The following is a 12,680-nucleotide window of genomic DNA, read 5'->3' on the forward strand; positions in this document are numbered from 1 at the left end:
TTGAAGGCAGCCCTATCATAGGCGACGTGAACGGTAGCACAAGTGTCGTACCACCACCCTTGAACCTTGCCTTTGACCGCCATGAGTTCGCTCAACGTAGCGGCTATGTTAGTATCGGTCAAGTGGCGTCGACCTCTTTCACGTCCGTCTTGCGGTGTCGACAATCTCGAGCATAGTGACCGGGTTTGCCACACACATAGCAGCCCCCTTTGGACCCCTTGGACCCGGGCTTGTTACCGGACTTGGATTTGCCGGAATGCTTGAATTTCTTAGAGTCCTTTTTGGAACCCGAAATTCCTTCCTTGTCATTCCACTTCCTCTTGCCTTTAGCGCTCACCGCATTGGCGTTGGAAGTACCGGCATCCATCGTCTTCTCTCTCATCTTCGATTCCTCCTCGATTCGAAGATGATTCTAGATTTGCTCCAAAGAAAAGTCCTCGGTATTGTGAAGAAGTTTCTTTCGATGGCCTTTCCACGAATTGGGCAACTTCGCAATAATTGCACCAACTTGGAAAGATTTCGGAATATCTATCTTCACAGCCCTCAATTTGTTGACTATAACTTGCAATTCATGAACTTGAGCAAGTATAGGCTTGTCATCAAACATCTTGAAATAAAAGTAACTCGAGACAAGGAACTTTTTGGTACCTTCTTCTTCAGCCTTGAACTTGTACTCGAGAGCCTTCCATATCTCGACCGCCGATTGATTGTCGGTGTAGAAATCGTAGAGTAGATCTGACAATGTATTCAGAATGTGACCCCGGCACAGCAGCTCATCCTCTTGACGCTTCTTCCGGTCCGCCTTGAGTTCGTCATCATCTTCGTCCGTCGGCTCTGGGATGGGCACCAACGTCGAGTCTAGCACGTAGAAGATCTTCATGGCGGTGAGGAAGAAACGCATCTTGTCCTGCCAGCGGGTGAAATTGGTGCCGTCGAAACGGTCCAACTTGACGAAGTCCTGGCTCATCACTTTCAGACTCGAAACAGACGCCTCGGTAGCCATAGCACAAGATACTATAAGATTGTTAGAAAATTCTTCGAAATTGAAGACTTCGAGGCTTGAATCACGCATAGGAACGCTTTCCTTATAGTATTTCGAGTACCCCAAAGTGTCTTAAGGTTTTTGTACAAGAATACCGCAGGATACGACAAGCCTGGTTCGGACTGCACCAAGACAGAGTGAAAATCCGAAAATAAACAAGAACTGTGTTTCTGGATTACTGTTTCGGGAGTTGAGAAAGTTGGTTCGAAAACCTGTGTTAATTACTGAATCCGAAGTCGGATTATATAAGCAATCGTACCTGTTCGCGAAGAGGTTCGACGAACAGACGCACTGTTTCGGTCGAACTACGGTTATAGTCGCAAACAACACGACCGTTGGCCAAACGATAGCTCGTTTCGAAGCGACGTGACCGTTAGTTCGAACGGTAACTAAAAATAACTACTAAATGAGGAGACGCGACCGTTGGCGAGAATCGTCGCGAAAAACCCGCAGATCGTGCCGTTTCGCCTGGAGGTCGATCTCGCCTGGAGGTCGAGCTCACCTGGAGTTCGACCTCGCCCAGTCGAGCTGAAATGACTTCGTCACTTCGTCCAGATCGTCACTTTCTCATTCACCTTAGTATTTTGTTCCATGTTGGACTCTTTCCCACATACATACTCACTTTCTCAATCAACAACACACTATTTTGTCTTTTAGTGAACAAATTAAATTGAGCTGATTAAAACATCTATTTAATTTTACTCAATTTCCAACATAGGTCTGCCTTGATGCTCAAGCCATGTGAGGAAGGAGCCCGATTTCCAATGCCTATGCGATAAAGGACAGAATACTTGGTAGAAATGTCAGAAGAAGGTAGAGAACCTTTGGTAGGCAAGACCTTGGTATCATCACCGGAGATTTCCTTAGCAATGGTGTCCAAGGAAGGAACACGATCTGCAATGATGATTTTTCCTCGACCAAGAAAATCATTTATAATACCAGGAGAAATCTCAAAACAGTGACCTATGACAAACACTTTCCTGAACTCAGCATCATCAGGAAGACAAAAGGAATATGAGAGACTGACAATGAACTCTTTCACCAATGTGGGTAGTAGACGCCAATATCAGTGACAGTCTTGATCAATTGAGCATCATGCAGAAGATCCATAATGTCTCCAATCTTCAAAGCTTCATTGGACAGTTCTTTCTCGGGAAAGATTGCACGATGGTAAACAAATCGCCACTTACGAACACCGTCTTCCTTGTGAAAGAAGACATTGTCCAGGGGAGCAGGGGGGACATTCTTGTAAAGCTTCTGTCCTCCAATAGACTTTCTAAGAGAGAGAGAGAGAGAGAGAGAGAGAGAGAGAGAGAGAAATGGGGTGACTCTTCTTCATCATCTGCAGAGTCATTAGAGGGATTGACCACTTCCTTCATCATAGGCTTCTTCATCATTTTCTTGTTGAGGCCGACCTTGACCTTCTTCTTCTTCTTAGAGTTAGCAGGAGCATTCTTAGGCTTGTTGACCTCCGAAATCTTCCTCTTTTTCTTCTACTTTTAAGACAGAATAGCAACAATGCAAACATCATCGTCATGGACAACTTTTTCTTTCAGGGAGGCAAGAACAGCCTCACTAGTAGCTTTCTTCTTCTCAACATCCCCTTCAGAGAGAGGAGCGGAAGATGTTGGGAAATTGCTCTCGACATGTTGACCCAGTCCCAAAATTCCCCCGATCACATCTGCATGTGGGGGTTCATGATCAACAAGAAGGGACTCCAGATTTTCACTATCTCTCACATTTTCCTCTACATTATCACTGCCAGTGGAAAGGAATTCACTATAAAATAGTCATTAGTACAAACAAGGACTTACATGAATAAAGCAAATAACAATGCCCTAAGTCTATTACCAAATCAGGGACTCCCCCTGAATTCAAAAACCCTCTTAATTCCACTCTTCAAGCAAACTCTTATTCTTGGAAAACTTCAATGACAACTTGCGTGAATACTTCAATCACGAACCACAAGAACCACAATCTCACAAACACTCAGATACAAAATGTGTGTTTTGAGAAATACACCACTAAAGATCAAACCCTAAAAAGTGTCAAGAGGCTGCTAGGGTAGAAGCTCAATCTTTTTAGCAGTCCAATCCAAAAGAAAAACAACTTAGGGGCCTTACCCATACAAGCGGCTGGATGAACAAGGAAAGTCTTCGGCGAAGAATATGTCATAAATCGGATCTTGCCAGAAATACATGACGAAAGATGTCACTAATAACTTTGGAGCATAAAGACCGACATCTTTTGTAAATGTTTGCCATGTAAAAATAAACCAATAAACCGGTAACAACAAACCCTTTTGAATCCCATTCATCGGAACCCGGTATTTTTCAACACCTCATGTGCGCTTTCATATACATAATTATTGATGGTGCAGATAGAGGTCAAAATTATATCCTATTTAGTACTCTTTCATCAAAATTGGTGGTTGTAATTACATGTTTTACTAATGAAATATCCTTCTAAGAAAACAAGTAATTACAACCACTAATTTTGATGGAACCAAAAGGGCTCATGGTCAATTGAGCAAACAAACAGCTCTTTTAGTCGTTATTAATGGCATGCAACATTGGATACAAATTATTTTACTATTATATATTAATTGATTCATCATATTTTATTTTTTAATTAATTTGTTCAGGTTCTTTTTTCATTAAGTTACCGCTTAGTACTCTTTGTTTACCAAATTTAGCAATTATTTACATAAGGATTAGAAAATTAACCATTAAGATCTAATAACCATTACTTGTCAAAATTGAACACTATAAACTATTAAAAACAAATAAAATGGGATACAAAATTTCAATTATTTTTTAATATGATGATAGGAAGAACTATAAGGGAAGAAGAAGAAGAAGAAGAAGAAGAAGAAGAAGAAGAAGAATGGGAGAGAGTATTGAAAATAAATGATTTCTAAAATTAATGAATTACAAGTGATCAAATTAAAATCAAATGTAATTTTGAAAAAAAAAATTGTCATTATGTTGAAAATGCCCTTGCGAACAGTTTAATGCACTATCTCCCTTCAACACTTTGAGTGAAATTCGGCAAAATTAAGAAAAATTCATGGACCGACCCATCGCCTTTACCCCGTAGGAACTACGAGATCACCTCAAGGACGCCTTCGGGTATCCATGGGTCGCGAAGCAACCGTAGAACCTTGTTCAATAAGTGAAACACTTTAGCTGTCCGCTTTCAGGTTGAGCATAAGGGTCAGAGAAGGACAATCACACATTCTTAAAACTATAAACCAGTATTCTTAAGACCAAAGAAAAGAGTCGAGTAGAAAAGGGGGAAAGCTCTTCGTTCCTAGTTCTTATGTAGCTAGATCCTCTGGAGCAACAAGAATCCTTAATTAGAACGGGATTCTAACTCAGCAACTTTTAAGAAGAGTTGTTGTTTGGAGAGCACAATACGATGAAAGTTGTAAGCTATGATCGATGGGAGTTATTATCTATCGTTGACCTTTGTGGTGGAATCAATCGAAGGCATGAGAAGCAGTGATTTACCATGTGGCAGATTTCAGCGATTCTCGTCCGCTTATCTCCAACTCGTGAACTTAGCCGATACAAAGCTATATCTATATGATAGCACCAAATTTTTCCGATTGGAAAGTTTGATCTATGCTATGATTATCATGCATGGACGTTGATGAATCCTTATATTTATTAGCACCTTTGGGGAAGACATAGAATATTATAAAGGGTGAGGCTCAAACGAGGAAAGGCTTACGGTGGATACCTAGGCACCTAGAGACGAGGAAGGGTATGATAAGCGATGAAATGCTTTGGGGAGTTAAAAATAAATGGCGATCCAGAAATTCCCGAATATGTCATCCTTTCGAACTACTGCTAAACCCATGGGCAGTGAACTGAAACATCTTAGTAGATTCTATGAAATGTAATATATAAATTAGTTGTTTTAATCATTTGTTAATTGATCGATTATGTTTTAACTTTTAGAAAATGCGGGTTAGTAACCATATGGGTATGATGGTGCTTATTGACTTATTATTTATGTATATGGTTGGATTGTAAAATTAATCAAACGTTAGTCTACAAAATTCAATGTTTAGTAATGGCTACTTTGCTAAACAACCAAACAAAATTTTTTTCTACAACATAGGAGGGATTAAATTCAATATAAGAAGTGTTTAACATAAACTTTGAGAGATTTAAGAGCCATTAATTGCTACTTGTGAAAATTATTAAATAAACCAAATGAGGACAAAATAGACAAATAAAACAAAAGTGATCAATAAAAAAATTATTGGATAATAAATTACTAAAATATGGAAAGTAAGAAAGCGTACTGTAATAATTTCAGTATTAAATTATTAGCTTTGATAACTAATAAAAAAAATTATAGATCCTTTTTCTGTCTCATATTTTTCTTTCCTCTCAACAAAGAAATTTAGGGTTCTTTTTGTTCTCAACCACCGTGCTCTCTCTAAAGAGTGAGCACCGCACCTCGGTGTTCCCCGGCTTATGAAAGATAGGAGTTTCTGTTATCTTCTCTAGATCATCACTGTTGGAGCACTTAACGCCACTCTCGCCGGATTTTGTCTCATCTTGTTGGATTCGCCTCCCCCATTACGCGGCGGATCTTTACTCAAACAGTGGAACTCGAGTCTCACGTCCCTCTTTTGGGTGGTCACTTCCTCGGATCAGAACTCACCATCTCCGACTCTCCCGTTGGCATCATCGTTGTCGTCCTCTCCCCCGCCTCTCCAGCTCTGTGACCCATTCCAACCCCCATGTGTTTTATCCTTGATGTTAAGGATTTTAATTTAAGGAATATAAGTTTTTTTTTGTTGAAATTGTGTGTTTTATCCTTGATGTTAAGGATTTTTGCTTAGTTTAATTTTTTTTCAATTAGTTTGTTTAAGTTTTGATTATTTTCCACTATAGTAAGTGTTTTTGTGTCCCGAAGATGTATTAGTCCTCTATTGAATTCTTAGTTCGAGTTTTTATGTTGGTCTATTAGCTGTGCAAGCACTCGAACAATTTTTTTTTCCACGGTTGGTGATCTTTGATATTTTGGTTTATTCATTAACCTTTAAAGGTTATGTTTTAAAGAGCCGATGAATTACTTAAATTTTAATGTGATCTTATTCTGTTCGTCAGAAGTTCTCACAAGAAAATCCCATTTAAACTATGTGCTATGTAGCTTTATACTTATTATCTATCAGATACTTTTATGGACAACACAAAAAATTATTAGCCATAGAGGATAGTATGGTAGTTATATGATCAAACCATAATTGTGTTCTCGTTTTTTCTAATAAAGTGAAAAATAAAGATAACTAATAACACAACCATTGAAGCGAGATTCATGTGAGCCTTTTAACGCTAGACCGGTCGAAAATATCACGAGCTTTTGTACCTCGCGAAGGCTTTGTCTCATGAAAATATAAATGCGAAACTTAAATACCAAAGAACCAGAGAGTACTATCTCCTTGTTCTTTTGCTTTGTACCGTATTGTTATTAATTGTTACATAACGTAGTCCTTTTGAACCCAAACGGAAAAGACACCAGATTTATTTACCATTTTTTTATTGGAGAATCAGTAAATTTATTTATCAACCAAACAAACAGAACAAAGGTGAACATACACAATACATACGGGATGTCTCCACAGAAAACGTGTGATTTTTTTTGTAGGGTTTTTTATTTTATTTTTTATATATGTTTCTATTTGACGCAAAGTACTGCTGTGGGTTGAAGATGCTAAGTTAATAAATGCTTAGGATATCGTGGAACAATCTTATTCCTTCGTTACTACTGATGACTATTTATTCATTAATTTAATTGGTGGGGTCTAGGACTGAATCTCGTTGAATAAATATTTAATTATCGAAATGCCAGTTTCGTAGCATGAGCATGACTCATGACTTTTGTACTCCTTAAGGGTACAAGTTGTCCCGGTTTGAAGGTTTCTTTTTGCTAATGAAACAATAGTCACATTTAACATTAATAAATAGTTAACATTTCATAAATTTTAAGTAAATAATTAATTTCATATATTTACAGATCAAAATCTTAGATAAATAATCACTTTAATTTATTAAGACAAAATATATTTATGACTATTTATATATGATTTACGAAACGTTCGTTATATAACAATTCTAAATGTTTTAAATGATCATTTACCTAATTTTACTAGGTCATATTATGATATTTATTTGGTTGGTGATATAATTACTATATCAGATTATATTTTGTTGGGGGCTGAAGTGGGGTTTATTTGAACAAAACTGAAAAAATGGAAGGCAGTCATCTATATATATATATATATATATATATATATATATATATATATATAAAAAATAAAAAAAAAACTTGAGTAAACTAGCCAATCATAAATATAAATTTATCAAAACAGTCAATGTTTGATTTATTTTACAAAATATCCAATAAACCACATTGACCAACTTGATTAAACAAAAATACCATTCATTAAATGAAGGAGTACCAAAAATAAATCAATTAAAAAATTAAATATATAAATAAATAACATTACAATAAATAACTTTTCCATTAATAGATTAAAAAAAATCTCTAAAAATATTATGAGATATTTACCGTCGAGTCAACTAGCCATCAGTCTCGAGCCGCCGTTTCTCTGACCAGACACATAGAACTTCCTCGCTTTCACCGCCTCCACCTCGGCTCGCTCTATCCGAAGTAGTGAATATTTCTAAAAATAAAAAACAGTCGGTTAATCTTAGCAGGTAAGGTTATTTTCGACACAAAATTTTGGGTTGAAATGCCACATCATCAAATTTGACTATTTCTCAAAAAAAATACGAAACGTTGGCCAATATTCAATTTCAGCGTTTCATGTGAGCTAGTTCGAGCCATTTTTTTTTTTTTAAAAAGGCAGTCATCATGAATATAATTTATAAGCAAAGGCAAGATAAAACTATTTGTAAATGCGGTCATTCTATTCTACGAGTTTAGCTAATTAACTCGTACATTCTTTTTCAAATCAGCAATGCATACAAAATCTTAAGTTTGCAACTACAATGTCAATACAATATAAAGTCAATGAAATACCTCTTTATTTTCTATTTTATATATAAAAAAAGTAAATTGAATAAGATTTTTTTTATAAAAAGAGATTTTGATTTTTTTAATAAAATAGCAAAAAAAATATTTATTTTATTAAGGGTATTTTAGAGAGTTCAAATCTTTTTTCTTTTTGTAAAAAATAAAAGAAAAAATTGGTATTTGCGATATAACATATTTTAGTGCAAGTACGTGTCATTTATATTAAACTAATGAGAGATGTATGATATTTATAGAAGCTGAGTGTATAAGTAGCGCATTTCACTTAAACATAAAGGATACTGTTGTTATTTTCCCAAGTTAAAATGTCAATGCATTTAGTTTTATACGAAATAATGTTTCACTGTTCAACCCCGCCAAGCTATCAAATCCCTCCACATTATTTTTATTTTATAAAATCAAATAATAGACCAATTTATGATTAAATTATTCTAAAATTATAACAACTGAGAATTCTTTTCACCAATATCTATTAACAAATCTTTATTTCAAAATTCTGACCGTAAATGATGTGTTGAATAGCATTCCTAACAAGTACGAATTTGAACAACTTCCATAGGTTGTTCAAGAGAATGTGGCCGAGCCAGAAGTTCTATACAATCAAGTATACAAACGCTTGAGAAAGAACGGCCAACCAGTTCAAAAGCCAACCATGACGACCGAACAACCGAATAATACGCTGCCCAATCAGCCAACTCCAATAGTGACCGAAAATATCCAAACCCAAAATGTTGGCGTAAACAACCCGCAGGTAATATATATTATACCTATTCTAGAAAACAATGTTAAATATTGGAATATTAATAGTTGTTAATATATCAGATTGTCAATAATTGTAAATGGACAGGTAGTTGACAAGGTTAATCAGCCAACTCCAATAGTGACCAAAAATATCCAAACCCAAAATGTTGGTGTAAACAACCTGCAGGTAATATTATACCTATTCTAGAAAACAATGTTAAATATTGGAATATTAATAGTTGTTAATATATCAGATTGTCAATAATTGTAAATGGACAGGTAGTTGACAAGGTCACAGATGATCATGGACAACAAAAAGGATAGCAAGGAAGTTGCCAAATCCACAGCCTGTCACACAACGTCCAAAATGAACATGTAGGAAGTCGGTGTTTACTACCTCCCCATACGTCACCGAAAATAAAAGTAAAAGGACTGAAGAAGATGTACCTACCAAAGAACCTGACGGCGAAGAAACAGATAACACAGCAAATGAAGACAGCAACCAACCATCTTTTGATATAGGAATTTGAGTATCTGCTATTTACTAAAACTCTAGTATAATTGTTCCTAAGTTATCTTTTGAAAACCATAGCTATTATGTGACTGGTGCTAATTCATGAATGTTAATTAGCACATCACACTCATTTTGGGTCTTAACGTGGTTGATGCATCTAGTATTATGTATTAAACTACTATATTAAGTATCGAAATTTGCATTACTATTTTGAATTAGTTATCAATAAAGCATAAGATAACGTTTTCAAATCTGTTAATAGACATCTTATTAACCAATTATTTACAATAAGATTTCTTATACAATCCTGTTAATATACTTCTTATTTACCAACTATTTACATTATACACAAAAAACGTTATTAACAGTCTATTGTTTGTAATTTGTTAATAAAATAGTTATTAACAAAATAAAATAACGTCATAACAACATATTCAAACCATACATATCTGTAAAACACTTTTATTACAGGAATATACTAAATACTTCTCATGTACTCAAGTCTAACAATAGGCATAGACTTCAAATGTTCAACCAATAAACAAACCATTTTTCAGAAATCTCCAAAAAAGTAAACAACACAATCTTAAAATCAGTTAAAGACATAAATTATTGAAAACATCCCAACATCCAACTAAATTTGGCAACCCCTTTTGTTATGACCAATCTGGCCACATTTGCCACATCTATGATTGTACGGGTGGAATTTTTCATGCTTCGATCGATACCTCTTCTCTTTCGATCGCCCAGCTTGACGTTTATGAATGGGAGGCTTAATAACTTGAGCATCGATAGGCAGCTCCCAATCGCCTTCATGAGAAATTGGAAAAACATCTTTCTCATACGTGGCTGTAAAGTATTCTTGAGTATAATATGATGGCATAAAATCAATAGGACGTAAATTTTTTCTATATAAAGCCGCACACACATGAGAACATGGAAAATCTTCTAGCTGCCAATAACAACATGTGCAAGTCCTAATAGAAACATCAACAACTCGACGAATTGCACCATCAACAACTTCAAACTCATTGTGATTGATGGCATTAACCTGCAATTGCGTGTAAATAACATGACGTTCAATGATGTTGTAAATAGGTGGTAAATAATAATGCAATTAACAAAAACTGGAATAGATTATAACTTACACTCATAGATCGAGCAGCCTCCTGCGAATCAAAAAGCATCTTGAACCCAGTTCCCGTAAGCCCTGAATGCATCTTTGGAATTAGCTCCCTCTTCTTGTTGATCCAATTTTGAATTAGACTTCTATAACTCAAAACAAGACACGCAACCTGCCACCCTCTAGCTTCTCGCAAAACAGCATTCAAAGACTCAGAAATGTTTGTGGTCATTACATCAAACCTCTTCCCCGGAAACTTACTCCTAGCCCAAAGCTCTGGATTAGCTTTGAGAAGATACATTTTGATTTTTACTTTGTTGTTGGAGAGTATATTAAGCCAATATTCAAACTCTCTTACTGAATACGCTTTAGCACATCTATAAAAAAGAGGCTGAATGTATGTTTTCCCAAATTTGGCCTTCACATTACCCCAAAGATGTTGCATGCATATAGCGAATTTCGCCTCCGGAAAAACATTGCAAAAACCAAGTCTTTTCGAACACCATACACAATTAGAAGATGCATCATAAACCAAGACCAAGATTTGTCATTTTCAGAATCCACAATACTAAAGGCTAATGGGAACAAATGATTATCACAATCTTGAGCAGTAGCCAAAAGTAAAGTACCATGAGATTTTCCTTTCAAGAAAGTACCATCAACAGATATTACCTGACGGAAAAATTGAAATCCTTGTACAGAAGCACCAAATACCAGGAAGAAATACCTAAATGTCTCATCAGATTCGATCTCGGTCACAGTATAAGAAGCTACAACATAACAATAAATACGCAGTAAATAAATCTTCAATTTACAACAAACTTAGTAAATAACAAAAAGAAAACTGAATCCATAGTGTAAATGTATATAATATTTACAGACTTCAATGATTGTAAATAAGTTGTAAATAAAAACCTGGGTTTTTCTCTTTGATCATTTCATCAACTACGGGTAAATGACTATATGACTCTTCAAAATCACCACAAAGATCCCTCAAAGCTTCTTTACGACCCTTCCATGTCCGAAAATATGTTACCTCCACATTAAATTGTGTCCTCATAATTTCAGCAACACCGGAAGGCGTAATTTGATTTGCCAATGAACCCCGAAAATCATCTTTGATATATTTGCTAATAAGAATAGAAGATGCATGTTTATTCTTGTGCACAATAGATTTTCCATAACAAGTATGGTCTTTAACATATGACCTTATGACCCACAATCCAGATTTCTCGCAAACCGACACATTTAACTTCCAAGAACACTGCAGATTCGAAACAACCAATACTATAACGAGTTTTACTGGATCTCAACACCTTGAATTCAAAATTGTTGCGAACTGCAGTCATGTCAATAGCCATTTGAAGTACATCTTTGCGTCTAAATACGTTATTAACATTAATTTCAAAATTCATAGGAAAATTCCTCAAATCCGGTTCATCATACATAACAATTTCTGTCGGGGGGTCTTCATGACTAGAATGACGCAATAAAGCTTTCGACGATTCATGGCATTGTTGCTCAAATAAATTCACTGGAGAAAATGGGTAAACTTAGCGTGAGGAAACAATTATCAAAACAGCATAAACTGATAAAAAAAAACACATACCTGAATCAATTAGAGAAAAGGACGACCATTCACCCATGCTTAGGGACGGTTATGATTTCTGAGAGATAAAATTTCAAACGTTGAATCCTGGAACTATAAAATTTGAACAACTATTGGCGGCCAAAATCTATTGAATAACTATCAACTATAAATATTTTCAATAAATGGAATTATTAATAACAGATTTTCAATAAATATTCTGTAACAAAATTAGAAACTAATAACCTAAAAATATGCGCTGAAATAACCCACTCCACGTCCTCAAATTTAAATTTTTTACTCAAAACTTTCAAAAATCTCGGCAAAATTTGAATTTTGTTTAAATTAATACTTGCTGAATTCATTTTAAAATTTTAAACAAAAAAACTGCCTAAATATGAAGTTACAAATCCGAGTATACAAGGGCAAATCTGTAAAAAAATCATTCATAAATGTGCAGCCACGGAAGCAACTAGGCTATTTACGGATTATTAACAAAACGTTGGCCAAAATTAAATTGCTACACATTATGTGGCTTAAGCAGCCAATTTTTTGTTTTTTTATATACAGGGCTCTTCAAATGTATATATTGATA

The 12,680-nt window shown here is 35.3% G+C and overlaps 1 protein-coding gene across 1 annotated transcript; it reads right to left on the bottom strand.

Annotated features, from left to right (window-relative positions):
• Positions 1 to 412: 412 nt before the first annotated feature.
• LOC149378856 (uncharacterized) lies at positions 413 to 1,003 on the bottom strand. The gene has a single exon (XM_089603890.1). The coding sequence runs from the start codon at positions 1,001 to 1,003 to the stop codon at positions 413 to 415; it is 591 nt and encodes a 196-aa protein (XP_089460016.1).
• Between the last annotated feature and the right edge of the window lie 11,677 nt (positions 1,004 to 12,680).

Source organism: Urtica dioica, chromosome 12 (assembly GCF_054948205.1).
Source record: "Urtica dioica subsp. dioica isolate 48M chromosome 12, U.dioica_male_clone48M_v1_H2, whole genome shotgun sequence".
Taxonomy (NCBI): domain Eukaryota; kingdom Viridiplantae; phylum Streptophyta; class Magnoliopsida; order Rosales; family Urticaceae; genus Urtica; species Urtica dioica.